We start from the raw sequence: 26614 nt of genomic DNA on the forward strand, positions 1-26614 counted from the left end.
CGGACAGGCCGTTCCGTCAACTTGACGCTGCGACATCGATTCGGGCAGTCGCGATTCTGATCACTCACAGCGAGGCCGGTTGGTCGGTTAGTGGGCTTGGAAGCCGCTATCGGTCAGCATCGTCTAGTGTCCTGTTTCGGAAGCTGACTATTGCCAACCGGTCTCGAGACCAAGATCGATCGGAACCGATCCGAAAGCGTGAGAACGTGCTTTCGCTGCGGTCAAAGTCAAAGCGTATGCAGGACTGCGTTGAATAATATCACCGTCACGTTAAGCCGCCACTTTGACGTGGAATCCTCGTGACCAGGCAAGCAGGCGTTGAAGTGTTGGGGACCCTTGTCTCAGAGAGCCATGCTGGCGCTACAAGAGAAATTCCGCGGCAAGCAGCAAACGCGTGGACTCACCGGGCCAGCCGGCTGAGTCTACCCCGCATTTTTGGAATTGGCTGAGCCAACACGGTATCGTCTGACCCTGGCCACCGCGCATCCCCAACTATCGGCTTGCGCCACCTGAGCACACTTGACCTTTCGTTCATCATCATTGATCAACGTGCCCTTCTCCATTCCATCTACGAGGTATCACACCAAGCAGACCCATACACAAGAGACAGAAGGGGAGCAACTCAGCATGCAGTCCATCCTCACACGTCAACACAAGATCTTTGCTGCATCGGCGGCGTTGGTCGTCGCCTCGTTCTCGGTGCTCTCTGCGAGACGGGCGGCTCACACTGCGAGCAGGACCGCGGGCGGGCGCATCGTCTCACCTGAAAGGAGCGGTGGTGGCATCTAACCCCTCGACCACGGGCAAACCCATCAACGTCGCCTGAGCCGAAGGACGGCAAGACGCCGGATCCATCTGCTCTATCACCTCAACGGCAACCTTCCAGAATCACGCATCTTGACGCCGACATCTCGGAATCACGCATTCATGTCTCCATCGCACCGCACACTCGTCGATCTCGCTGTATCTTCAAATGCAATATGGAATTCCAAAAACCCTTCTCCTAGATCGATGCTACGAAACTGAGCCACAATCTTCCCCTTACACCAGCGCAACCACCCCCTCCACGGCAGCCTGGACCGTCTCCAACCCATGGAACTCGGCGATCGTCGCTAAGCTCTTGAGCTTCTTCAACGTCTCCTTCCTGGTCACCATCAATCCAAAACTGCCACTGCACTCGCAGTGCGGTTGGAGATTGGTCTGCTTCAAACTGCCGCATTTGTTGCACCTTAGATCCTGCAGATGGAAGCTTTCGAGGTAGCTAGTGGCGATGTTGATGAGACGCATCTCCAAATGGGCGATGTTGTAGGGGAAAGCGCATTTGGCACACTTCCATTTGGGCGCCTCGCCTGCCGTCGTGGGCATCAGATCCGCATCGCGACACAGATCGAGCGTTCGATCGTCGTTGCAGAACGTGCAGATCACCAGCGGGAGCTTGAACGGCTCGCACGGATTACGGAACTCCGCTTCGGTGGAAAACTCGCGCACGTTGATCATGTCGAGCAGGTTGCGCTTCATGATCTGCACCTCAATCGCGCTTTCTTTCGATAGCGCGAGAACCGCCGTGGTGGTCTTGATGAACTCGAGCAAGGGATTGGACAGAGCGAGCCAGGAGCCAGGGAGTGCGGGGAAGGACCACATCCGCCGATGCTCCACCGTGAGCATGTCGACGTACGCCTCGTCCTCCTCCCGCGCCACTGCCGCGTTGATCTCGTCCGAAGAGATCTGCATCGCCGACTTGAGCTCCGAGAGTTGTTTGAGCAGTTTGCGCGTCATGGTGTGGTTGACGAGGTCCGTGGTGAACTTGGCGGCCGTACCCACGGTTGCGCCGGGTGCAGCTTCTTGATCCTTGCCGCCAGCCTCGCCATGAGGGGTGACCTGGTTGGCTGGCGTGTTAGGCTCCAGCACAGCGCGGAGCGGCGTGCGCTCGTGCTCCCCAGCCAGCGCCGCACGACGCTTGAACTCGTACAGGCTGTAGATGAACGATCCGACCGCAACCGAGAACTTCTCCTGAACCGCCAGAGGCAGGAAAGTTTGGATGTTCCAATTCATCTCGACGTTGAAGGTCGCTGTTGCAATCTGCCTATCTCGCTCCTCCTCCTGGTCCTCCCTCGGTGCGACCAGCGACTCGGCATCGGCGATGACACCGCCAAAATTGGCCGTGTCCATCCAGAGCAGGTACTCCCAGTAGTGGATGATGTCCAGCTGCACGTGCTTGAACAGCTCGCGACTCGTCACCGCCGAAAGCAGATAGCGCGAGTAGGCCATCGCATTGGCCGCCGTAGGCTTGCTCGTGAGCAAGAACAGCCGATTGAACGAGGCGTAGACGATCGAGGCTCCCAACCGCTTGAACTCGGCGAGCAGCTGGAGGAGCGTCTTCTTCATTAGCCCGAACAGGAATCGCTGCAGTGCCGGCTCGAACAGCGCCGAACCATCCGACGACGCCCAGCGCCAAAAGTTGTCCGACAGCAGAGCGGCGTATGGCGAGCGGCTGCGTCGCTTGGTCGTGTACCACGCCTTGACCATGCCCTTGACCGCGGCAAAGACGGCCGAGGTGAGCACCGAGTCGCCGAGGATCGTCGAGCTCTCCACGGTTCCCTTGGAGTATTCGTCCAGATTGTGGGTGGCACCTGCAAAGGCGAGGCCCGATGTGCTGCCCTCCATCTCGTTGACTGTGCCCGACTGGAGCACCGAGTCGACCGCCAGATCCACCAGTCCCACCTCGAGGCAGACCGTCGAATAGGCACCCGCGTGACTGATCTCGAGCGACTCCTGCTCGTCCCAGCGCGACTGCGCGTGGATGTCCTGCTCCCTTCCACCCAGATCCGGCTGCGGATGCGGCGACCACCACAGCACCATGTCCTGCTTGACCAGACGTCGCGCAAAGTCAATGTCGGCGCCAAAGATGGTAAAGTCCTTCTCCATGTTGCCGAGCGGCAGGTCGAAGTGGCTCGCGAGATCGATCCAGCCTCGGATCCAGCTCGAGGCTCGTAGGTAGCACTGGAACATTCTGCGTGCCGAGTAGAGCTGCCAACCGAGCGCCGGCAGCTCGTCTTCGAGCGCGGCTGCGGCGATCTTGACGATGGGGAACTCGGCGATGCTAGGCATGCGCGACTCGTAGTACGCCTGGTCCTTCGAAGTGCACAGTGCCAACATGGCCGAGCCCTGCTTGACAGCTTTGAGCGTAGCAAGGTCCTTAGCGAGCGCCTTGAAGGCACGAGACGCTGAAGTGTGTACGCGAGTGTCCACACGCATCGTGTCGCTGTACTCGAAGACTCCGCTTCCCTCGGGCAGCTTGCCACGTTTGCGCATGTGAGCAACACGGTCCGCGTACATGGTTTCGAGATTGGGCACCTGCCGCAGACCGGCGCTGTCGACGATGTGCACCTTGACCTCGCCCTCGGGACTGAAGAGACTCAGAACGTGGCGACCATCCCGGTTGGCGTGGTAGAGGTAAAAGTAGCGGAAGCCGGCGCCTCCAGACAGATACTTGTGGTTGGGCGAGATGTCGACCGAGGTGGGCGCAGACAGATCCTGCAGGCGGAAGCCGGTGTCGAGCGCTCGGTTGAGCTTCTGCGCCTGCGAGTTGCGGCCGTACACGCAGGTGGAGCCGAGCTGAATGAGCGCTCGCACATCGAGCGGTAATTGCTTTTCGTAGACACCTTCGACGTTGGGGTGGTGGATGAGGTTGCTGAAGTGCGCCTCTTGCTCCTGGTAGACGTCTTCGTCGACGGTGATGCGGTACAGGTGGCGGCAGGGCGTGTCGCGTGGCAGCGTCTTGACGAGCCTCTCGGCCTGGTAGATGCCAGACAGGAAGACAGCATTGCCGGGGTGGCTCTTGAAGTTGACGTAGAACTGACGCGGCACCTTGAGCTTGAGCGATTGAAGGTGCTGGTCGATCGAGATCCACAATCGATACTCTCCTGCGCGCGATGAGGGCGAGATCTGCACGATGTCCCAGACAGCATCTGCCATGTTGGCAGATCGCTTCGAGAAGAGCGAGCCAACGCCGCTCTTGCCGAAGCTTGACGAGCCGAACGCACTGCCACCGTTGGCTCTGGCTTTGCGCTCTTTGGCCCTCTGCAGTCGCTGTCGTCGCCACTTCTTCTTCATGACCGCGACCCATCCGGCGTAGTCGACGGTCATGTCCGGTGCCACCTCTTCCACTTCCGGCTCGATCTCTGTGATCTTGGCCACCGTCGCCACTGCCACCGCTTTCGAGGTTGTGCTCGCCTCGATTGAAGTGGCCTTGGCAGCTGGGTGGAAGACGTCCGTAAGCTTCCTCTGCTTGAACTTGTCCTCGCGTGCGGCCACTCGCTTGAAAAGCCAGTCGGGGTGACGCACCCTTGGCACAGGATTGGACACCTTCTGCATCGCCGCCGGAATCGTGATGAGCTTCTGGATGACACCGCCAAAGCGCTCGATGTAGTAGTTCCAGTCGAGGATGTTGCGAATGTCAAAGTCGGTGATCGAGTTGTCGCGCAAGAACTTCTTGAGGTAGTGCTGCTTGACGGATGGCTCGGCATTGAAGAGCGCGACAGGCACGGCACGCTCTGTGACGGGCGCACCGAACGGCTTGGCGCTGATGATGAACTTACACGCCAATCCTTTGTCCTTGATCATCTGAGCACCCAGGAACTCGGCCAGACGCTTGGCGGTGGTGATGGCCGTCGACTTTTGACTGCCGTACTCCTGCAACGTCTTGGACATGGACTTGTTCTCGGCGATCAAGTCGATGAGCTCCTCGTCGTGCAAGGTCGAACCCTTGCTGTAAAGCACGTCGAGCCACTGATTGGCGACCTTGGCGACAGCAGCATAGCACTCGTCGAGGGTCGTGCCCAGCAAGAACTTTTCGAAGATCTGCTTTTGGAAATCCTTGATGAGCTGCAACTCTCCTCTGCGCTTGACCTCGAAGCCCTTGAGTTCGGCTAGCGAGCCATCTGGGTTGAAGACGGCGTAACGCTTCTTGAGCAACTTGTCCTCCTCCTTGGACGAGGGCAGAATCATGGCCTTGTACGGACCGTCGAGTTCGAAGAAGATCGAGTTCTCGCTGCGCACCTCGTATCGTCCCGTCTCCTTGTCCACCAGTTCGTGGTACTGGTGGTTGGTGAATTTTTCGTGTACGAGGTGGTTGAGCATCGTGCAAGGGTACGAGATGCCAAACTTCTTGCCGCCCTTGACCTTGAACGTGAAGTCTTCAGGGAAGACGCCGGGAAGCATGCACCAGATTCCGTCGGTGTCGAGTTCCAGAGGACGGCCGATGCGTTCGACCAGCTCCTTGGCCATCTGAATGATGGAGGCGCCCGTGAGACAGGTGATGCCGGCCATCTCCATCGAGTACCAACGTGCACCTTTTCGCATCACATAGCCGTAGAAAGAGTTCAAGATACACTTGTGCGCGAGCTGGAGCGAGTCGTAGAGCACGATCATCTTCTTGGCTTCCATGGTGTCGTTCAGCGAATCGGCTTTGTCGAGGTTCTTCTTCCATGTCTTGTGGAGACCCTTGTACTCGTATCGGCGGTCACGGAAATCGCGCACCGTGTTGATGTAGAAAGGGTTCTCGCGCTGGCAGATGACGGCTTCGCGAATGACGGTCTTGGATTCGTGCGTCTTCCTGTAGACCTTTCGAGAGTAGTCGCCGAGACGCTTGTGAAGCAGAGCAGTCCTCTCGTTCTGCTCGAGGTCGTCGTAGGTGCGACGGGACTGGTTGGCGAATTTGGGCGGAAAGGTCTCGTTTGCGAGGGCGTTGCGGATCATGTTGACCTCGTCGCGCTTTGCAGGGAAGTACTCGCCTCGCCAGGCCCAGTCCATGCGTTTGTCGCACTTCATGCCTGGGCGGTTGTAGTCGCAGGTGGCGCACATGGCCTCGCTCACCATGGAATCCGGCTGAAGCCGGTAGCTAAGCATGATGTTGGGGTACATGGCAGCGACGTCCAGGTGGTAGATGAGCGGGCGGTCCTTGCGGATCGGTTGATCGCGCATGACTTCGAGCATCGTGCGGATCTCGGCCTTGACCTCGTCGTAGTTCTCGATGTCGTCGAGCGCAATCTTGCCCTCCTCTCGGATGCTGAATTGCAAGGCTGCGTCGAGATCGTCAATGAGCTGCTGTATCGCGGCAGGGTCGACGCGGAAGTCGGTCTCGATGTCGGAGCGGAAAACACCCGCTTCCAAGGCTTCGACGTGTCCTCCGACGTAGGTCTCGGATTCGAGGAGATGACCTTTGTACGTGTTGCCGACGGGATCCTCGTGACGGTTGGGCATGATGATGTTGCCTTTGAATGCCTGCACCATGAGAAGCGTTTCGCACAAGGTACCGGAGCCTTTTCGGAGCACCTCATCCGGGTTGAGGGGAATGATGTTGCAGAGCGAAAAGATGAAGGGGTGAACGTACTTCATGTAGAGGTAGTAGGTGGCGACGGCGTCGGATACCGAGTATTGTGCTAGTGTCTGAGGCTGTTCGATGGCGTACGGAGTCATGAGTTCCGGGTCGAGCTCCATGGGGTCGTAGCCGAGCTTGGCGACGGTGACGGCCTTGAGACCTTGAGAGCCCTGAGGCAGGTACGAATCACGCTGCACCCATCGGAAGCAGTCGAGATGCGCCGTCGCTCGCGACTTGTACTCGTTGTCCGAGTCCTTGGCGAAACCGATCTCGCTCATCATGTTGAGGCCGTGGGCTTGGGCACGCGCGTCGATGAAGGGGAAATCGAACGAGTCACCGTTGTACGTCGCTACGACGGTGGGTCTCGCCTCGCGGAAATGGCTGAAGAAGCGATCCAGCACGCCGAGCTCGTCGGCTTCGTTGAAGATGATGAAAGGACCTTCGTACTCGTCCTTGGGGGTATATTCGAAATCTTCAATATCTTCCGAGACGATCTCGCGGTTGGTGATGAGGAAACCTTGACCATCAATCATGTACGAGATCATCATGATGGCGTCGGTCTCGGCGTCGGGGAACTTGAGTGGCTGTTTGGTGGTCTCGATATCGAAAGCCATGACGACCGGATCGGCACGCTTGACACGCTCCGAGACCATCTGGAGGCTGACAACGCCGTCTATGAAGCTGACATCGTACCAGAGACCGACACGGACGTCCTGATCGATGGCGACACGAAGGTAGTAGGGGATGTCGTATTCGCGGATGTCGACAAGGCACTCGGCAGGGTCAAGAGCGCTGGCGGCGGCTCGCTTTCGTCCGCCTGTCCAGCCGTCGTCGCCGACCAGACCAGAGGACTCGCCGTTATTGTCCATTTCGATCTCGACGGAGGCACTCGCTGCTGCTGCCGAGGCTGCGCTGAGCACGTCGGCGTACGTGTCTACCGCCGAGAGCTTCTTTTGCGCTGCTTTCGCGATGGGGAGGAGCTCCTTTCGGACCGAGAGAAGGTCTTGGACGTTGAGAAAGGTGAGTCGGAGGTAGAGTCGTTGATGGCCGAGCAGGTGATTTGGCAGCTTGAGGTCCTCCTTGCGGTCTCGCTGTATGGATTGGATGAGGCCTTCGAATCTGCGTCGGAGCCATTCTTCCACCGAGCTCTCAGAGCCTGGTCTGCATCCGACGAGGAAGTATGGTTGGTATAGGACGGTGGCCTTGAACATACTGGCGTCGTCATCGATGAAGTAGAAGTCGACACCGCTCTTCCCTGTTGGGTGATCTGGGTCGCGGAGGAGGGTGGGGTGCATGTTGACGAGCCATGCTTGCTTTGTGGCGCCTTGCTCTAGACGGTGGAAGCCGAGTTTCTCGTCAATCTCGTCGCGCTCCTTGACTTCTTGGAAACGTTCCTCGACGGCGGAGCCATCTTCGATGCCTTTGACGAGCTGTGCGGCCGCATTGGCGATGGCCTTTTCTGTGGCGCTCTTGAATGAGCCGGAGCGTGGACCGCCTCCTCGTTTGCGAAAGGTGCCGCGAGAACGGACGTTGGATCCACGGCCTGTGAGTCCAAAGGTGCCCGGCATGGTGTAAACAGGCTTGATTGCCTAGAAGCGAGGCTGTGGTGTTTGGGAGAAAGAGCACGGGTCTACGATGCTTGTAATGTCTAGGGCCGTCCCGAAGGGTATGAGTGTGAAGAGAATGCAAATAGAAGGGAGATTGCTGAACCGAAGGCGCTGTATTGAGGGTCCTGTGAATCCGTCCGGGTTGGGCGGGAAGATGCTGAACAATGCTGATGCTGATAGAATGCTTGAGATGTATATGAAGACGCCGAGCCAGGAGAGGGTTGATGAGGATGATGAAGCGAAAGGGAAGGGGAAGCTGGAAGTAGTGAGCCTGTCTCGCATACGCTGCTCTGCTCGAAATTTCAACCAACACTGCAGCAGCTGCACTCGAAAGCACACGACGCGTTGCTTGCTGCTGTCCTCTCTCAGCCCAAGCAAATGGCGTTGAGTAGACACGCGTCTCATTTTCCGAGCTTGAGGCTGTTAGGTTGGCAACAAATATGCCGTCAATTTAGCCGACCATCTACTCGACTTTGGCATGTCGATCCTCCAGCTCTCTTGTCGAACCATGATGGCGCAGCCCCTCAGCGAGCCGTGCCCAGCGACCAAGGAGCTTTGGCTGGACTGATGAGTGGTGTGGTCAGGGCGGGCTCTCGGAAGCAGATATAGGTGCGCATCACACCTCAGTCAAGTAGCTCGATGTGGTACAGAAAGCAGGCGTAGACGTGCATCATCTTCCGAGCTGTCACGTCAGATGACCCTGCTGGCCGAACCACATCAAAAAAGTGTGTCTTTGCATCAAAAAGTTTGTCCTTCTTCCTCCAGCATCATCTCTGGTCGAGCCTTGCTTCATATATACCCATCGGCTCGATCAGACCACCCGCACCCCTGACCACTCACTCCACTACGCAGAGCAACCATGTCGAGCTCCTCCGAAGCGCTCGTCCTCTGCCTTTATGCAGGAGGCACCATCGGCATGGTGCGCAAAGACGCCTCGTCTGGCTTCGCACCTTATCCCTCGTTCCTCACAGAGACGCTGCGCAGCCAGTCGCGCTTTCACGATCCGCACGCCGACTCCATCTTCTCCTGGTCCGATTCTGTGGACCGATACAAGGCGTGGAGCGAGGCCTTCACTCGGCCTGGGTCGGGCGCTTCTACCCCGCTCAACGGCAGCAGTAGCAAGGACAACGCTGTCAACTCGATTCCTGCGGAAGGCGATCTCGCAAAGGCAGTTGCTGAGAAGAGGGACCAACTCGAGGTCGACGGCGCTTCACAAGCCAACAAGAAGCGCAAGAGCGAGCATGATTCCACAGGCAAGAAAGGATCCCTCACTCCCTCGACGCAGGCTCACCTAGATCACATCTATGCCGACACCGCTTCTCGCTCCCCCTCAGGAGCCGCATCATCCGGATCACCGCCCTTTGGTCATCCCGTCCTCGTCCGCTCTTCCGCGCCGAAAGGCACATCCACTCACCATGCCCACTCGTCCAACCTCTCACCCGATGGCAAACATCTCGAGCTCCAACTCCCCACCCTCATCACACCCCGCTCCGGCGCCAACGGCAAACGCGTCCGCTATGCCGTCCTCGAATACGATCCTCTCCTCGACTCTTCGGAGATGGACATCCCCGACTGGATCCGCCTCGCCTCCGATATCTCGCTCAATTACCAGGCCTTTGACGCCTTCATCGTCCTCCACGGCACCGACACCATGGCCTACACCGCGTCGGCGCTCAGCATGCTGCTCGAGAACCTTGGAAAGTCGGTCATCGTCACCGGTGCCCAGGTACCGCTGTCAGAGCTGCGGAACGATGCGATTGAAAACGTCCTCGGCGCGCTCATGCTCGCTGGATCGTACATCATTCCAGAGGTGGGGCTGTACTTCGCATCTACGTTGTATCGAGGTAATCGCACAAGCAAAGTGTCAAACAACGCGCTAGCAGCTTTCGACTCGCCCAACATGGCACCCCTCGCCAGGGTAGGGATCAACATCGAAGTCGCCTGGAACCTCGTCGAGCGCTCGAGGAGTGTCAAGAGCTTCCGCGCGCACGATCGCATGTCGCCCAACGTGGCAGTTCTCCGTCTCTTTCCAGGGTTGCCGACCAGCACGGTCAAGAGCTTCCTCTCGCCTCCGCTGCAGGGGGTCATCCTCGAATCGTATGGCGCAGGCAACGCTCCTTCACGGCAGGATCTGCTGGACGTGTTCAAGGAGGCATCCGATCGCGGGCTGGTCATTGTCAACATTACGCAGTGCGTTCAAGGCGAGGTCTCGGCGATCTATGCTGTGGGCAAAAAGCTCGAAGCGGTCGGCGTCGTAGCAGGAGGAGATATGACGCCCGAGTGCGCGCTTGCCAAGCTCTCGTATCTGCTAGCCAAAGGACTCGAGCCGGAAGAGATCCGCGAACTGATGGGTCGACCACTCCGCGGTGAGCTCACCAGCAGTCGTGGCGGCTCAGGCGGTCAAACCATCCCACAAGAACTGACACCAGCCGGTCTCGGCCCTATCAAAGCGGACATCAAGACGCTCCTCGCGCACATCCTGCACAATCCGCAATCCACCACCACCCTCTCCTCTCCCACCGACACTTCCGGGCCCGCCTCCGCCGCCGGGTGGGACCACTCCTCGCACGAAGTATCCAAAGCATCGCTCGCCGTCCTCCCATACCTCATCTACGAAGCTGCCTCTCGAAACGACCTCCCGCTCCTCCAATGGCATCTCTACGCGCTTTCTCAGCTGGAGACAATTCCAACCATCTCGATCGACGAAGAGCATTTCCACCCTGCGACGCTCAACCCCTCCACCTCGAATGCGAGCGGCGATGCAGCGTCGACCTCGCACATCGTCGACAATGACTCGACGACGCCGCTGGAAAAGATGCAGCCGTTGCACCTTGCCAGTGCGCGAGGATATACGGGGGTGGTGGAGCAGCTGTTGCAGGCCGGGTGCAGCGTTCATGCGCGGGAGGTGGCGACGGGTCACTCGCCGCTGTTTCTGGCATGCAAGAATGGCAATTTGGCCACGGTGAGACTGTTGCGCAATGCAGGCGCGCATTTGAAGGAAGATGAGGTGGCGCTGGCGAGGTTTTTGGTTCAGAGGCAGGAGGAGAGGAGCAAGGACGACAGCGAAGCGCGCAAAGTGTGGGAGGTGGCAGGCGTGTCTTTTGCTTGAACTAGGGGTGGTCGATCCGTTTGCATTCATAGAAGCTTTCTCTTCACAGTCAAACAACGTCCGGTGTCAAACCTTGACACGGCATCCTCGCCGCCCTTCACCCTGCTCCAAGTGTCTGCGCACCGAACCTGATTCCGCTTGAGAAGACGTCGTCCCGGTGCACTGTCCCTCGCTCCACCTGAGGATACGCTGCCCCTGTCTGCTCAACAACATGCATCCTCTCCAGCAAGAGCAGCCCCTACTCCTTAGCAATCTTAACAATCGCCGCGTTCCCCAGCACGACCGCTTGCCCATCCCCATACTTTGCACCTGCATCGCTCGCCAAACCCCTCTCCTTCAACGCCGTTGGTCCCTCCATCCCCGCCTTGAGCATAGCCTTCGCGACATCACGAACGTCGGCCTGGACGCTGGTGCTGAACTTGCTCATCAGGCCCATGATGGGTTCGAACGTCTTTTCCAGAATCCTAGTGCCCGGTCTTTCCGCGTTGGCGAGGTAACCGGGTCTCATGATGACCGTTTTGCCGTACAGCTGTGCGAGACCTTCTTCTGTCAACCCTTTGCTCTTCAAATACGGGAATAGGCTGCTGGAGCTGGAACCGCCGGAGGAGCAGTACACCACACTCTCCGCCTTCCCAGCGAGAGCCTTTGCCGCCGCCAACACGTATCCTCGATCGATGCGTTCGAACGCCTCCATTCCCCCAGCAGCGGCGCGCGTCGTACCCATCGTGATGTACACCGCACTCGCCGCATCGATCGATGACAGCTTGGCAGTTTCAGTGGAATCGCCGTTGTACACCTTGTCAAAGTCCACCAGCACCTCGCGGAACTGGATCGAGGTGGGTGGTGGCGAAGGATGGGCTCGTCGTGCGAACGAGTAGACGGTCTTGTAAGGGGAGGAAGAGGAGAGGAGTTCCGAGAGGAGATGCTTGCCTACCGCTCCTGAGGCTCCCAGACTGGCGCAAACAAGGGATGAAGGTCAGTGTGACGACCAGAAATTGGGCTTTGGGTTGTGCGGCGTGTGACTTACATGACGGCGGTCTCGCCTGCCTTTGCTGCGGTCGACATGATGGCTCTGATTTGTTGGACGATCTAAGGCGAATAGGCTCGTCTGTCAGGAGAGTGATGGTTCGAAAGCAAAGGAACAAGCTGAGTATAGGAAAGGGTCAAGCAGGGTTGTGTGTCCGTGCTCTTATATGCGAGGCGCTCTTTGAAAGCCCCTCTCGCCGGTGGAACGCGCGTCCGCTCAGGACCCTGAAGCGATCCGGTACAGCGGGCCTGTGCTGCTCTGTGGCTTGCAGACCAGCACGCTGCCGTGTGCTTGACCTGGTCCTCCCAGCTGCGTGAAAGCGACGTTGACCCATCCTTGCCCCACTTCGGTCGAGGCTTCAACGCTCAGTCCCAGCAACGGCTAACAACCCACGTCACACCCACACACTTCAAGAACGAAAGACGATGCAACGGATTTTGATATTGAATGCAGGCCCAACACGCGGAACAGGATCGGCTGACTAGCCTTACCAGCCGAACTGTCCGGCATTGAGACCGTCAAAGACGAAGCAACGGGAGAAACAAGTGTACACTATAACGAAAAAGAGAAAGGCCCATGCGGAACGGAAAATGCTGCTGTTGGTTGATATAAGATGACTACTTCTTGAGCGTACCCATGACACGAGCGGGCGTAGCCATCTCGATGTGGAAGTCGTCCGCAGGGTGACGGTAGAGACCGGCCTTGAGGCGCTTCTGGTCGATGTGGTGACCGATGAAACCGATCGATCGGCCAAGGGTGAAGATACCGTTGAGGAAACCGTAGCTGAGGTAGTCGCGGGCCTCCTCCATGGTGAAGGCACCCGAGTCACGCAGCAAGTCGACAAAGCAGACAGCGAGACAGCCGTCGACGTTGAGGATCAGAGTATCCTTCTTGGCGGTCGTCACCTTCTCGACAGCGAGAGCGTAGTCGAGCATCTTGTGCGAGGGGAAGTTCTTGAGGATAAACTCCTTAACCACCTGCACACGGTAATCCGGGTTCGAGACCGACTTGATTTTGTGGCCGATACCAGGGATGAGCTTGTTGCCCTTGCGCATGCTGTCGACAAACTCTCGTGCCGTCAGGCCGCGGTCGTAGGCGTTCGAGAACTCGGTGGCAGCGTCGTCGAGCGCACCACCGAATCGGTCACCAATGGTGAGCAGACCCGAAACGAGCGACGAGATGAGGTCCTTACCGGCACGCGAGGTGATGATGGTGTTCATGGCACCGGACACAGCAGGACCGTGGTCGGCGGTGAGCATGAGTGCCATCTCGATGAATTTGGTGCAGTAGTCGGGCAGACGGCGCTTGAACCAGAGCAACGAGATGACACCACCGATACCCATACCGGACTCGAAGACCTCCGAGATCTTAACACCAGAGTACATGAGCTCGGATCCACGCTCGTCCGAGATGGTCGAGATGAAGGCGGCGGGCTTGCGGACCATGCCGAGCTCCTGGGCCCACTTGTAGTCGACGGGGATCGCGGGAGCAGGGCGCTCGGGCTTAGGCTGAACAGTGCCGTTGGCAACGAGCTTGTTGTACACCTCACGAATGACGGCGGGCAAGTCCTCGAAGGTGTCGGGGACGACGAAGCCAGCAGCCTTCATGGCGGCGTTCTTGGCCGAGGCCGTCTCCATGTCGCTGTTGGCCATGGAACCGGCGTGACCGAACTGCACCTCGGTGGTGAACATCTTGGCGCAGGTACCGATGGCCCAAGCCACGATGGGCTTCTTGATGGTGCCGTTCTTGACGGCCTCAATGACACGGTACTCCTCGATACCACCGACCTCACCGAGCAGCACAAGCATCTTGCAGTCGGGGTCCTGCTCGTAGCGGAGCAAGTGGTCGATGAACGTGGTTCCCGGGTATCGGTCACCACCGATGGCAATACCCTCGTAGGTACCGTTGGTGGTGATCGAGAGGATGTTGTTGAGCTCGTTCGACATACCACCGGACTTGGAGACGTAACCGACGGAGCCGGGGCGGTAGAGCTTGGACGAGAGGATGTTGTCCATCATACCACCGGAGTTGCCGATACGGAAGCAACCGGGCTTGATACCACCGACGGTGGCGGGGCCAATGATGAGGACACCGGCCTTCTCGGCACGGTGGAGGATCTCACGTGCGTGACGCTCGGGCACACCCTCGGCGATGAGGGCGAGGGCGCGGATCTGGGGGCAGGCGAGCACCTCGAGGGTGGACGAGTAGACGGATCGGCTCGAGGCAAAGTTGACCACCACGTCGGCGTCGGGGTGCTTGGCGACGGCCTCCTTGATGCTGGTGTAGACGGGGAGGAGCGTCTCCTTGGTGCCCCAGTAGAATTTCTGGATGTGGTGACCACCGAAGGGGTAGATCATGGCAGCAACCGAGGGAGTCTGACGACCGCACGAGAAGTCAAAGTCGAGCATGCCCTGGATGGCACGGGGCTGCAGACCAAAGACGAGCGAGCGGGTGTTGGCATCGAAGGGGCGGTACGCGGGACGCTGACCGGCGGTGGATCCAGCACCAAAGTGGACGATCTGGTCCTGGGGCTGGACACGCTCGCCCGTGGCGTGGTCGATGGTGCCGATGGCCTGGTCGTCGGCCTTCTTGCCGTTGGCAGCACCGTGGCTAGGGGTAGCGGCACCCGAGGGGAGGGTGTTCTGCTGCTGCGAGGCGAGCGTGACCTCCTCGAAGGTCTTGACGCCGAGAGCGAGGGGCACGATGTCGGTGATGTGGGTTTCGGGGCCAAAGACCTGGATCTCGACACCGAGGTCCTCACCGAGAAGGCGCATGGCCTTGAGACCCTCCTGGTAGTTGGGACCACCACGGCGGACAAAGATGCGAACGCCGTGCTTGGCGAGCGAGAGCTTGTACTCCTTGAGGGCGCGGATGATACCCTTGAAGGTGGAGGCGACGTTGGTGAAGTTGGCAATACCACCACCGATGATAAGGAGCTTGCCCTTGGGGTTGACCTCGCCGCGGGTCATGAGGTCGAGCAGCGTCTTGGCGTACTCGAAGGTCTGGCCCTCGGAAGGAGCACCCGAGTACTCACCGTAGTTGGCGAGCTCGTTGGCGAAGCCGTGAGCAGCGATGGCATCCGAGTAGACGACGGAAGCACCACCACCGGCAACCATGGTCCAGATGCGGCCAGTGGCGTTGAGCACGGTGAGCTTGAGCGAAGCACCGGTACCGGAGTCAAGCTTGGCAATGTAGGCCTCCTCCTTGGTCAGGTCACGACCGAAGGGAGCGGGCCAGTACATGGGCGGGCCACGGTCCTCGCCAGTGGAGTTGGAGGCACCGGCAGCAGCGCCCATGTAGATCGAGGGGTCACGAGCGATAGCCCACTTGGGACCGCAGATGGAGTCGGCGGTCTGGTCGAGCTTGGCAGCCATGTCGAGGTAAGCGATCTGTCCATCGTCGGTGGCGACGAGAGGGTTGATCTCGAGGTAGGCAAAGTGGAGGTCGACGTAGACCGAGTAGAGGCGGATCAAGAAGTCGGTGAGAACCTCGCGCTTAGCAGCGGGGACACCGCCAAGGAGGGTGCTGGACCACTGCTCGCGCTGGGGGAAGGGAGCGGAAGGGTCGGCGGGAATGAGGAGCTTGAGCGCCTTGGCGTCGACATCACCGACGTCGACACCACCTTCGTGGGTGAAGAGGATCCAGTCACCCTCTCGTGCCGAGTTGATGCAGACGTAGAACTCGGTGTCGGCAGGGTGAGGGCAGAAAGGCTCGACAATGAAGTTGTTGAGGGTACCGGTGACGGACTCGACCTGCTGAGCCTTGCCGGCACGCTCCTTGATCCAGGACTCGGCGTCAGCCCAGTCGCAGTTGAGCTTGAGGAGGCCAGCCTTTCCACGACGCTTGATAAGCTGGTCTGGCTTGGCGACGAGCTTGGAGGACTGGACCCACGCTGGGAGCTGCGAAGCGTTTGTGATGGTGTTGGACTCGGGGTCCCACGAGATCTGGGCGACCTTGGGAGCGGGAGCGACAAAGTCGGCGTTGACCTTGATGTCGGCGTTGGCCAGAGGCGATCGAGGCAACCAGTAGTTGACCAGGAGCTTGGCATCAAACTCTCGGATAGCTGTAGGAAAGGGGATGAGAATGGGCAGCAATATGTTAGCGGAATGATCCCTCTCTGCAGCCAAGCCGGTCGCGCTTCTCCTGCGTCTGCTGCAGCTCCTTCTGATCCACGCTCGGCGCTCCTTCGAGCTCAACCTTGCGGCCTTTGAGGCCAGCTTCAAGGCTGTGCTTTGCGAGCTCTCTTTGCTCGCAAGAGCCGTCCTAAAGCGCCAGATTCGTGCATGAGAAACGTACCTTTGGAAGACATGTTGGCAGAGGTATATGGTGGAGACCAGGGTGTTCTTTCGTAGCTTTTTTGACGAGAGCAGGGACGATCTTTTGTGGGTTGATGTGCGCAAGTTGGATGAATGCGACGTGCGGCGACAGAGAGTAAAGGCTAGATACTCGGAGACGACGTTGACTTCGCGGAGGTGGTCGACGAGCAATCGAATGTACGTTTGGAGGAGGATGAGCAACAGCGACGGGAGGGAGGATGAGGATGATGGTGAAGGAGAGGAACCGAGAAGGAGCTCCGATGCGAAACGAGGAATATACGCGAGCTGGAACTGCTGCGCACTGACGGTTCAAAAAAGTGTGGTCTGACCGTCTCGCCAGAGTCAAGTCGGGAAGACTCAGACAGCTGCAACACACGCTCTGTTGCTTTGCGTTTGGTTCAGGCCAGGTTGAGCCAAACGAGCCGAGCGAGTCCATTCCAGCAAATGGGCCGACTGACCCAACAAGACTGACTGACACGCACCAAAAAAAAGAGAGCTTGGACGGTCAGGCCAGCTGAATTTTCTTAAAACTTGCCTGGCCCTAGCGTGAGGCAGACCAACACTTTTCGTTGCGCTAACCGGGTCGAGCTCGTGACGTTTCCGGAAATCCTCGCCAAATTTCCTGAAAGAGCACAACAACTCGTCTCTGCCTGCTCGCCAGTCTCAAGCCAGTTGGAAGAAAGTAAATTTAAATTTAAATCGTAAAATGGCCAGACCCTTGAAATTCGCCTGGCTACAGCCAAAATAGAAGGCGGCGGAAAGCACAGCCAGCCCATTTCACGCGTGGAACTTCGCAAAGCCAGACGTGGCAGCAGCAAGGCAGGCTTGTCGATTAAAAATCTCTCGGGCTGCAGGCTGTGATTGATCATGTGGACTCTGCCTGCCAAATCGATCCGCGCTGTTCTTCTCACCTTCCCAAAGTTCACTTCTTCGCGAGGAGCTGTGCTGTGCTTTGCGAGTGGGTCAGCCTGACATAGAAGCCTTCTGGGATCATGATCATGTGACTTGACGACGTACGCCTGTCTACGATGAGGTTGCGGTGTCGGTACAGCTGGGCTGGGTCGCGAGAAGATCAGCTCAGCTTCTACGATGCGAACGCAGCTCCCCAACGAATCACGAAGCGGCCAACGGCCAAATGATCGGACCTGGATCGGCGACATTCATGCTGACCGTGCGAATCTTCTCAATTGTGTGCCAGATGATGGCCGAGCCGGCTTGCTGCGTGACGCTGGGTTCGCCAACCTGCCGGTCAATTCCAGTCTCGGTCGCTGCGTCCGCGTCCTGAGTGGCGTGATCTCTCTCATCCCGAGACAGAGTCGTTCGTCGGAAGATGGTCTTATTGACGGGACTCCATGCAGAACCTGCATAGCCCAGCTGTGATTCGTCACAAGATGTGTGCTGTTTGAACTGCGCCGTGATCATACAGAGACACAGCCCGGGTCTTCCGATCGTGACCCCCCCTGCAGCACAGCGAAATGAGCCACATCCACTGCCTCACATCCCTCGTCAGCAACGATCTAGGCCATTCCATCCGTACAGAGCGCTGCATCCGCAACACTTCCTGTGCAGTCGCAAATCGTCCTCATAATGGTCCGACTCCATGCGTGAAAGGATACGCGTGTGTGAAAGGGCATCATCGCTGGTAGCCGCTCGGCTGCAGTATCTGACGGTGCCCTCTTTCGGATAAGATTTGCCAGCTCGCTTCCAAACCCCCTTCAAGAAGATCTGCAGGCAGCAGCGGAGCGGAATCGATTTTGGGAATTTAATTTCGTGATTTTTGGGAGAGCAGCCGGAAGTTTAGCAGACCGCGCGTTACGCTGGGCGTACCGTCGTGTGACGAGGTATCGATGTGGGCGAGCGCAAATCGATTTTTGAATCTGAGATGTGAGTTTTCGTGGGAGTAAGCAATGTTAAGCTGAAGAGGCTTTCGGAAGTCGGCCACCAGCTCCGCGTCGTCAGAGACCAACACTTTCTTCTGACGCTCTCCACACGATACCACTGACAACCGCACTGCAAGCATGATGACGAGCACGACACTCAATCCCGCAGCGCTGAAAGCGGACGTTCACCTGGTCACCTCTCCTGCCCCTGTGATTCCGACTCGAACCGTCACCGTCACCATCAATGGCATCTCCACCACCGTCATCGCTCAATCCTTCACCGATCGCATCTTCATAACCGTCACGCAGCTTTCCAAGTTTGGCTGTCTGTACCAAGCCTCAACCTCCTCCAATCCTGCGGCTCCCTTCGAAGATGGCGCGATCGGGACAGGGCTGCCTCCTCCATTGCCAACGACAGTAGTAAGCAAGCTCGTCGGCACCGAACCCAGCCCTGCGTACACCACGCTGTATCAGCTGTACGTCAGCCAGATTGCGAGTATTGTAAAGAGCGGGGCGAGCGGTGAAGATAGACCGTTGGTGGTCAGTCTGGCGCTCAAGACAAGTCCGAGCGCGGAGAAGGGCAGGGATGAGGAGGACGACGAGGCGGAGGAGTTGCTTCTGACCAGCGAGGACGAGAGAGCGCGGTTCATGGCCGTCATGGAGGCTGTTCAGAGGTGCATGGTCTGGTAGATGCTTCACTGCGTCGCGATCGCATCCGAACCGTTCATCAAGCAAGCACAGACACACGCAAAGAGGCGCGTAAGCCGCAATAAAAAGACCAAATTGGCGGTCGATGCGATCATCGGGCTGTTCAAAACACCGACCGGCGAGCACGGCTCGTTCCCGACGCCGGCGGATCGCGCCTCCTCCGGGTAGAAGTGCTTCGTCCAAACCCGGCAAAGTTGCCATCGTCATCGTTTCCACCGCCGTCCTCGCTACCATGATCGTCATCGCTGTCGACTAGCATCGTGGCGGTGCGCGCGGTCGCCCGTTTCTTCCGGCCAGCAGCGGCGTTCGAAGGCGTCGCCATATCGTCGTCGCTGTCCTGGACCACCGCGGCCGGTCTCTTCCTCACCCGAGCGGCGCTACCGCTCGCTCCGGCTGTACGGGATTTAGAACCGTGACGTCGCTCCAGCATCGTCGTCATGTCCGCTTCGTCCTCAGAGTCCATCGAGTCACGCCCGTCTAGGCCCAAATCGACGGCGGTCTCCTCCACCGATGCTGGATCCAGCGCAACTCGACTTCGGGACTTGCCCTTGCCGCGCGATGTCTGCACTGCCTCACTTGCTCGGCGCGAGCCGATAGACGCCTCCGCAGCCGGACCCGATTGACCGTCTGGATCCTCCCAGTACGACTGGCCCAGGCCATAGTCATTGCTCTCTGGCAACACCATCGAGATTCGCGGTCGCTGCGAGGCGTTGGCCGGCGCTGCACTACCGACAGCCTTCGGACGGAACTTCTTAAAGTTCGGCACGCCATCCGTCCCCTGCGGCGTCTGCGATCGCGCATCCACCACCTTCTTGGTCCGCACCAGCGGCACAAAGTCGACTTGCACAAAGTTGCCCCGGACGTGAATGCGCAGCTCCTCCTCCGCCATCTGCTTGAAAGCCTCGTAGTCTTCGTCGATGGGGGCATTGCTTGCATCCTGCTGCTGTTGCGCACCACGACCTGGCCGAGAGCGGAGCGTGCCGCCGAGCGAGCTCAGCTGCGACTGTGTGCCCGGCTTTGCAATCTGAAGACGGTTGAACTCGACGTCAAAGTCGTCCATCCTTTTGCCCTTGGCGCGCTGTGTGTTGAGTGCTTGCAGGAACTGCGGCTCCGAGTCGGGCTGTGCGCCGTTCGACAAACCTTCAGTTGTGGGATCATTGCGTACAATGCGCGCTGGCTCTGCCTGCGGAATTTGACTCTCTGGAAGGTCACCGTCCTCCGCCACCTCCGGGCCAGTTGTGCGCGTCCGCTTCGATGTTGGACTTTGAGCATCAGCGCTATGATCCTGGTCCTCATTGGACTCTCGCCTCAGCGGAGGTGTCTTTCGTTTGTAACCGTTGGCGTCAGCTTGCCTTCCCTCGGACCCCTGCGTCTGGGCTATCGACTCACTCTGAGCACGGTCTTCCTCATCGAGGTCCATCCTGTACCGCCGGCTCCTCGGAACGGCTGCAAGACTTTGGCTGTCGCCAGCAAGCGATCCGTTCACATCCTCAAGGCCAGCAGAAGCGCCGCCTTCCGATTGCAAGATCGAGTCGAAGATATCGGATCGTCGAGCACGACTGGCACCAGTTCGTCTTGTGAGACCACTGCGTTCAGCTCGGGTGAGTTGCGAGGCAGACGTGTCCATATGGGAGCGGTCCTGGTCTTGCAAAGCGGCAACACTGGTCCCACCAGACTGATCCCCGCTGGGTCCCGCGTCGCGGTTCTCTACTGCATCGGCCTCCTCAGCATCGTGGGTCGGCTTCCGTGTCCGACGTGTGAGAGGCCTCCTGGTAGGTTCGGCAAAGGTGCTGGGAGGCTCCTGAGCGGCTGCAGGCAATTCTTCTGCTGCAGGTGCAGGTGTTGAGACAGTCCGAGAAGCTTGACGCGCTGCGGCGGCTGATGAGAATGGAGCGTTGCTAGGAGCTTGCTCTAGCGCAGTAACATCAGCCTCAGGCTCGCGTTGGGGACTCGGCTGAGCAGCTGCCGAGGGTGCAGCTTGGGCCACTGCTGGTTGTATCGACTCGTCCTGACCATCCGAAATGTTTGGAAGAATGTTCAGATGGGCCCGAACATCTGCTGAAAACACAGCAGAGGTGATAGCTTCAAAGCCCATTGGCATGGCGATGCGAAGATTTGTGCATGCGATCGTACACGCATTCTTCCAAGGCGTATAGTCGTGCTTGCTAGCGACAAGCACCACTAGACCCTCATCGGGCGCCTCGCTGCGTGCTTTGCTTCCGCTGTTGCGCCAGTACGAGAGCGCACTGCTCTTGTACGGCATGAGCAGCTTGGCGAAGTCGGCTTTTGTCTGCAAGCTCTCGGCTTGGGGGTTGTGGATGAAGACGTGGGCTCCAGCTGTGGCGAGGATGCTCTTGTAGATGCTCATTTCGGATTCTTCAGTCGGAAGAGCAAAGAGGACGCAGGTGGTGCCTTTGAGCATGTATGTGCGGCGCTCCTGTGGCAGCAGCAGCTTATGAAGGTCGGGAAGTTCGCTGAGCTCTTGCTGGTCAAATGTGGGCTGATAGGTGAGCAGGTCGAGCTCTTCGAAAGACGTCTCGAGCGAAACTGGGTCGTGGCGAGGCAGCTCGGCTCGACAGAAGAGCTCTTGGAAGTACTCGATGGAGACGATGGCTGCGGCGTGCAGAAGCGCACAGTGGACTGATTCGGTGGGCTTGACCTGGGCCACGCAGAGATGAGTGTAGCCGTCTCGCCATTTTGACTTTGGCGGCGAAAGATAAATGCCGAGCTGAAGTGCGGGTTTGCGGAGCGGCGCAATCGCTGACTCCTTGATCTTAGCAGCAAAGCAGACTGCCAGAGGTTTCCATACAAGACGCAGGGAGATGGTGGTGGTGAGAGCAAAGGAGTCACCATCCTGAATCTCATGCTCATGATCCGCCGGCACTTGCACTTCGACTGGTTCGGAGCCGGAGGAGCGGCGCGCGGAGTTGGGCTGCTGGGTCACGCCAAACGTCTTTCTGCTCTTGTTGGCTTCGAATCGGATCGTAACCCGAGGCCGAACGCTGAGGTCCTTGTGGAAGGCTGCAGGGTCAGAAAGACCAGCCGCATGACTCGCTATCGTGTCCTCGGATGCAATGGTGATGTGACATGATACGCGCGAGACGAACTTGCTGTCGATGACGATGTCGGCTGGGATCTTGCGACCGAGGGTGTAAGTCTGGCCATACTTGAGCAGCTTGCTGAGCTCCTGGCGGCTGTTTTCAGCGAATCGACCTTGAAGCAGCCACATCTGCTCGGAGTGTGCGTCGACGTCGCATGTGAATGTCCGGCCTAGCGAAGGGGGTTGCGGAAGCGGTGATGGTCAGCGGAGAAGCAAGGTGAGGTTGGACCCTTTCCTTCTGAAGTATCAAACTCAGCCTCGAGCATGCCAGATTTTCTCGTGTGTTACTTTCGCAGCAGGAAGCGTGTGGAGAAGGCTGCCCGATTCGACGTCCGATCTGGTTAGCACACTTTCTCCCGCTCGAGCCAGTTTGGCGCATGGCTGGGCGAGACGACCCTTTGGAAATTCAAGACCGCAACAGCGGCACGCAGCCTCAGCCTCGGGCCAAACACACAACATTCCAAATCGAGTGCGTGCGAACCATCTTCTTGCCAAGTCACATCGGCGTCGTTGTCTCAAATCACATCACATACAGCAGCGACTTCTGCATCGCCATCCTTCATTCGGACCACCATCACTCGGCGGCTGCTTCGAGGCTGCAGAAACGATGTACAATCATCAAGCGCGCTTCAGCTCGAGCTCCCGCTCCTCCGGCTCCACGCTCGACTCGAATGCACCCCAAGGCGCCCTCGGCGCGCTCGCAGACTGGGCAGCCCGCAATCTCGATCCCGAAATGCAGACCTCACCCGTCTCGATCTACGTCGAGCGATGTTGCCATCCTTCGCTTAGCCAACCCAACCTAGCGCTCAACCTCGAGCTCGCCGATTATGTCAACCAGAAGAAAGCCAACACGCCGCGCGAAGCGTCCTTCGAAGCGGTGCGCAAAGTCAACTCGCGCAATCCGCACGTGGGCATGCTCGGTCTCGCACTTCTCGATATCCTCGTCAAGAACTGCGGCTACCCGTTGCATCTTCAGATCGCAACCAAGGAGTTCTTGAACGAGATGGTCAAACGCTTCCCGGAGCGACCACCGGTGTTTCCCTCCCCAGTGCAGAGTAAGATCCTCGAGCTGATCCACGAGTGGAAGCTCACACTGTGCGTCACATCTAAGCACCGCGAAGACCTGGTGCACATCAGGGACATGCACCGGCTGCTGACGTACAAAGGGTATCGATTCCCCAACGTCGACTCGCGCGCAGCAAGCGTGATGAACTCGGATAACAATCTCAAGTCGCCCGAGGAGCTCGAGGAGGAGGACCGCGCCGCCCAGGGTGCCAAGCTGCAAGAGCTCATCCGACGCGGTACACCCAAGGATCTCGCCCAGGCCCAGGAGTTGATGAAGATCATGTCCGGTGCAGAACCGGAGAACAAACCGGACTACACCAAGCAGACGCGCCGAGAGCTGAACAAGGTGCAGTCCCGTGCGATCCTGCTCAATGACATGCTGAACAACGCCAAGGAGGGCGAGAAGTTCGTGCAGGGCGATGCGTATGATCAGATCGCAAGCCATCTGAGGAGCGTCCAGCCGAGGATCCAGAAGTGGATCGGGGACGTCGAGGAGGGCGGTAGTGGCGACGCGGCGGCGGGCGCAGCGGATAACATGGACAGGCTGCTGCTCGTTAACGACCTCATCAATCAGGTCGTCGAGAGGTACAAGCAGTTCACCAAGGGCAACTACTCGGCTCAGGCGCATATTGACCCCAGCATCGACCCGAGCAAAGGCGGTGCGGATGCGGTGCCAACGGCCAAGATCACGGATCTGATCAGCTTCGACGACGAGGAGGCGGCGAAACCTCAGCAGACCGATTCAAAGGCAGGTTCGGGAAACATCATGGACGACTTTGCTTCATTGACGTTTGACGACGCGCCGCCGAAAGCGGCTCCGACAAGCGCAGCAGCGCCAACAACAGGACTGGGTGGATTGCCAGCGGACCTCTTTTCGAACGATAGCGGCTCGTCGACGCCGAGATCGAATGCTGCGGGCATACCATCGAATCCCTCAACAGGACTGGGCAATTGGGGCGCATTGCAACTGCCAACGACCGCCACTTCGGTCTCGACTTCACCACGCATTCCTGGGCAGGCCGGCTCGGCAGGTCAGAGCTCGTTGGGTATGCCAGCCTTGACGCCCAACTCGTCAGCAGTGTCGAATGGAGGACCTCGCACGTTGAACGGGCAACCAGCGCCACAGCCAAAGGCCAAGGCGAATGACCCTTTTGCAGACCTCGATGCTATGTTCAAGTGAAACGCTCGCACAGCAACGCACTCACTCAAACATTCTCACTCTCGATCGTATCTTGACGAGATCGTTATCAAGAGCTGGGCGACTCTCACTTGTGATTTGAGTTGACGTGCGTCTGTACGGACTTTTCAGGCGATGTGCGTGTGAGTAGAGTGCAGAGGTGATATGCCAGCACGCTAATCGAGCTCGATAGCAGCCTGAGCATTGGAGCCGTCATTGAGGGTCCTCTGCTTCTTCTCCGGCGTGCTCGCCTCGACGATGACGCCATTTGCCTCGGACGACGTCGGCTCGTCGTCCGGGTGAGGTCTCTTCTTCCCCGCGATGCCCGTCACTTGCTCCTTTGCTGCTTGGGTCTTCTTCACCTCCTTTGCTGGCAAGCTCGCGGGGTCTACCTCGGCCACGATGTCGTCATCGCTATCGTCCCTCGTGGGTGGTTCGTCCACTGCTCTCGGTTTAGGTTTGGCCACCTCGCCCAGGATCCTCACCGCCGCCTCCCGATCGACAGACAGCACCACGTTGACAGCCTGCAACCTCTGATCCTCATCGGTAATCGTCAGCATGCTCCCCACCTGCAACCCCACGTCCTTCAAACTCTTCTCCAAATTGTCCTCGAAATCCGGATCGGCCAAGATCCTCGACCCATCGTACACCACCACCTCTTCGTCCTCCATCCCCATCGCTCCCCTCACCTTCTCCACCACCTCTCCCAGCGTCACCCGTTCCAGCCCGCACACTGTTACGGGGACGTAGACGTCCTGACACGTGCCGCACTTGCTGCTCGGCTCCCCAGGCGCAAAACTCGCAATGTACCGATCCGACCCACGGGCCAGCGTCACCGTCCGCGTCTTCTCCCATTCGCCCGATAGGATGTGCAACGCTTGCAGAACGAGCATGCCCGAGATGATGGCGTTCGTCGAGGCGATCGCGGGGATGATGTTGCCCGCCATCTGCTTGACCTCAAAGCGCGTCTTGCGGTCAATGTGGTAGACGATCGAGCGGAGGTTCGAGGTCGAGGTGACAAAGTCGAGCGCCTCGTCATCGTCTTTGTCGAACGAGAGCGGGTTGGTCGGGTCGGAGGCGGCGCGGACCGCGAGCGAGGAGGCGGAGGAAAGGAAGAGTTGGACGTTGTCTTGTAGAGTGAGAGTGCGTTGGTCTTTGAGCGTCGAGGCGTCGGTGCTGCCGTTTGAAGTGGTTGGTGCGGCAGCCGAGGTAGTGGCGGTGGAATCGACGGCGGGAGGTGCGGGAGCTGCACCGTTGCTGCCGACGCTCGAGACGCCCTGGACGGCATCCGCAAACACCAGCGGAACGGGCTTGACCGGTCGGTGCGTCCACATCTCCTCCATCCCCAGCAGACGTTCGATGTCGTTCTTGTAGACCTTGTTAAAGATCCGCTCTACCACACTGCGGACCTTGTCGCTGTCGCCGTTCTTTGCTGCTGCGAACAACGCTGCTCGCATGTCGCGCATCTCGCGCGCCTCCTTGCGCAGGCTGTCGATTTCCTGCGCGTCTTCGCCGTCTGCCACCGCCTTGTTGAGCTCCTCGTCCTCCGTCTCGTCGTCCGCACCGAAGAGCTGAGTGAAGAGCCAGCTCTTGGCCCACACGATGCAGTGGATCGGCGTGGACGGGGTCGAGCGGATGGTGCAGACTGGGAATGTCTTGGGCGTCGCTTTCGGTACGCAGTCGTAGCACTCCGTCATGCCAGGTCGGATGGGCTGCACCTGCCCCGCAAAGCCCGTGGTGCCACTCTCGATGAGCGGAATGTTGGCGGCGACGCACATCTTGTTCACCCACCGTCTGGCGTCCAGGTTGTCCAGCGCGTTCATCACCAGGTCGAACCCTTTGAAGTAGGCGACGCCGAACCGAGGCTCCTTGATGTTAGCATGGTGCGCGAAGATGTTGACGAGCGGGTTGAATGAAGATGCCGTTTGCTTGGCTACAAGCGACTTGGGCTTCTTGATGTGTTGTTTCTGGAACAGGAACTGGCGGTTGAGATTCGAGAGGTCGATGGTATCGAGGTCGATGATCTCGATGTTACCAAACCCGGTGAGGACGAGGTTCTTGAGCAGCTCGCAGCCGATCCCACCTGCTCCGACGACGAGAATCTTGGCGGTGTTGGTGCGACTGAAGGCTTCTTTGCCGAGAATGGCCTCGGCAAGTGCGTAGCGGGCGGGCTGGGCAGCCTCGCCGTTCTGTTTCGATGAGGATGCTACCGCCGACATGGTGGATAGGTGGAGTGAAGCGTCGAG

The 26614-nt window shown here is 58.7% G+C and overlaps 8 protein-coding genes across 8 annotated transcripts; 3 read left to right on the forward strand and 5 right to left on the reverse strand.

Annotated features, from left to right (window-relative positions):
- Positions 1 to 1041: 1041 nt before the first annotated feature.
- On the reverse strand, positions 1042 to 7947 carry PSEUBRA_004275 (DNA-directed DNA polymerase, family B, multifunctional domain protein; the record flags this gene model as incomplete). Its single annotated transcript, XM_016437842.1, has 1 exon — positions 1042 to 7947. The coding sequence occupies one exon, from the start codon at positions 7945 to 7947 to the stop codon at positions 1042 to 1044; it is 6906 nt and encodes a 2301-aa protein (XP_016291370.1).
- An 898-nt stretch (positions 7948 to 8845) lies between these two features.
- PSEUBRA_004276 (Asparaginase/glutaminase) lies at positions 8846 to 11095 on the forward strand (the record flags this gene model as incomplete). Its single annotated transcript, XM_016437829.1, has 1 exon — positions 8846 to 11095. One exon carries the CDS (start codon positions 8846 to 8848, stop codon positions 11093 to 11095), a length of 2250 nt encoding a protein of 749 aa, XP_016291371.1.
- Positions 11096 to 11333: 238 nt separating this feature from the next.
- PSEUBRA_004277 (NAD(P)-binding domain protein) lies at positions 11334 to 12160 on the reverse strand (the record flags this gene model as incomplete). The annotated part of the gene is made up of 2 exons (XM_016437848.1): positions 11334 to 12048; positions 12123 to 12160. 2 exons carry the CDS (start codon positions 12158 to 12160, stop codon positions 11334 to 11336), a joined length of 753 nt encoding a protein of 250 aa, XP_016291372.1.
- Positions 12161 to 12739: 579 nt separating this feature from the next.
- On the reverse strand, positions 12740 to 16431 carry PSEUBRA_004278 (Citrate synthase-like protein; the record flags this gene model as incomplete). Its single annotated transcript, XM_016437845.1, has 2 exons — positions 12740 to 16185; positions 16419 to 16431. 2 exons carry the CDS (start codon positions 16429 to 16431, stop codon positions 12740 to 12742), a joined length of 3459 nt encoding a protein of 1152 aa, XP_016291373.1.
- A 2025-nt stretch (positions 16432 to 18456) lies between these two features.
- PSEUBRA_004279 (uncharacterized protein) lies at positions 18457 to 19008 on the forward strand (the record flags this gene model as incomplete). Its single annotated transcript, XM_016437828.1, has 1 exon — positions 18457 to 19008. The coding sequence occupies one exon, from the start codon at positions 18457 to 18459 to the stop codon at positions 19006 to 19008; it is 552 nt and encodes a 183-aa protein (XP_016291374.1).
- Positions 19009 to 19129: 121 nt separating this feature from the next.
- Positions 19130 to 22255, reverse strand: PSEUBRA_004280 (Forkhead-associated (FHA) domain protein; the record flags this gene model as incomplete). The annotated part of the gene is made up of 1 exon (XM_059465263.1): positions 19130 to 22255. One exon carries the CDS (start codon positions 22253 to 22255, stop codon positions 19130 to 19132), a length of 3126 nt encoding a protein of 1041 aa, XP_059320529.1.
- Positions 22256 to 22733: 478 nt separating this feature from the next.
- PSEUBRA_004281 (uncharacterized protein) lies at positions 22734 to 24371 on the forward strand (the record flags this gene model as incomplete). The annotated part of the gene is made up of 1 exon (XM_016437824.1): positions 22734 to 24371. The coding sequence occupies one exon, from the start codon at positions 22734 to 22736 to the stop codon at positions 24369 to 24371; it is 1638 nt and encodes a 545-aa protein (XP_016291376.1).
- A 173-nt stretch (positions 24372 to 24544) lies between these two features.
- Positions 24545 to 26587, reverse strand: PSEUBRA_004282 (UBA/THIF-type NAD/FAD binding fold; the record flags this gene model as incomplete). The annotated part of the gene is made up of 1 exon (XM_016437843.1): positions 24545 to 26587. One exon carries the CDS (start codon positions 26585 to 26587, stop codon positions 24545 to 24547), a length of 2043 nt encoding a protein of 680 aa, XP_016291377.1.
- Positions 26588 to 26614: the final 27 nt, after the last annotated feature.

Source organism: Kalmanozyma brasiliensis (genome assembly GCF_000497045.1).
Source record: "Kalmanozyma brasiliensis GHG001 unplaced genomic scaffold PSEUBRA_SCAF3, whole genome shotgun sequence".
NCBI classification, from domain to species: domain Eukaryota; kingdom Fungi; phylum Basidiomycota; class Ustilaginomycetes; order Ustilaginales; genus Kalmanozyma; species Kalmanozyma brasiliensis.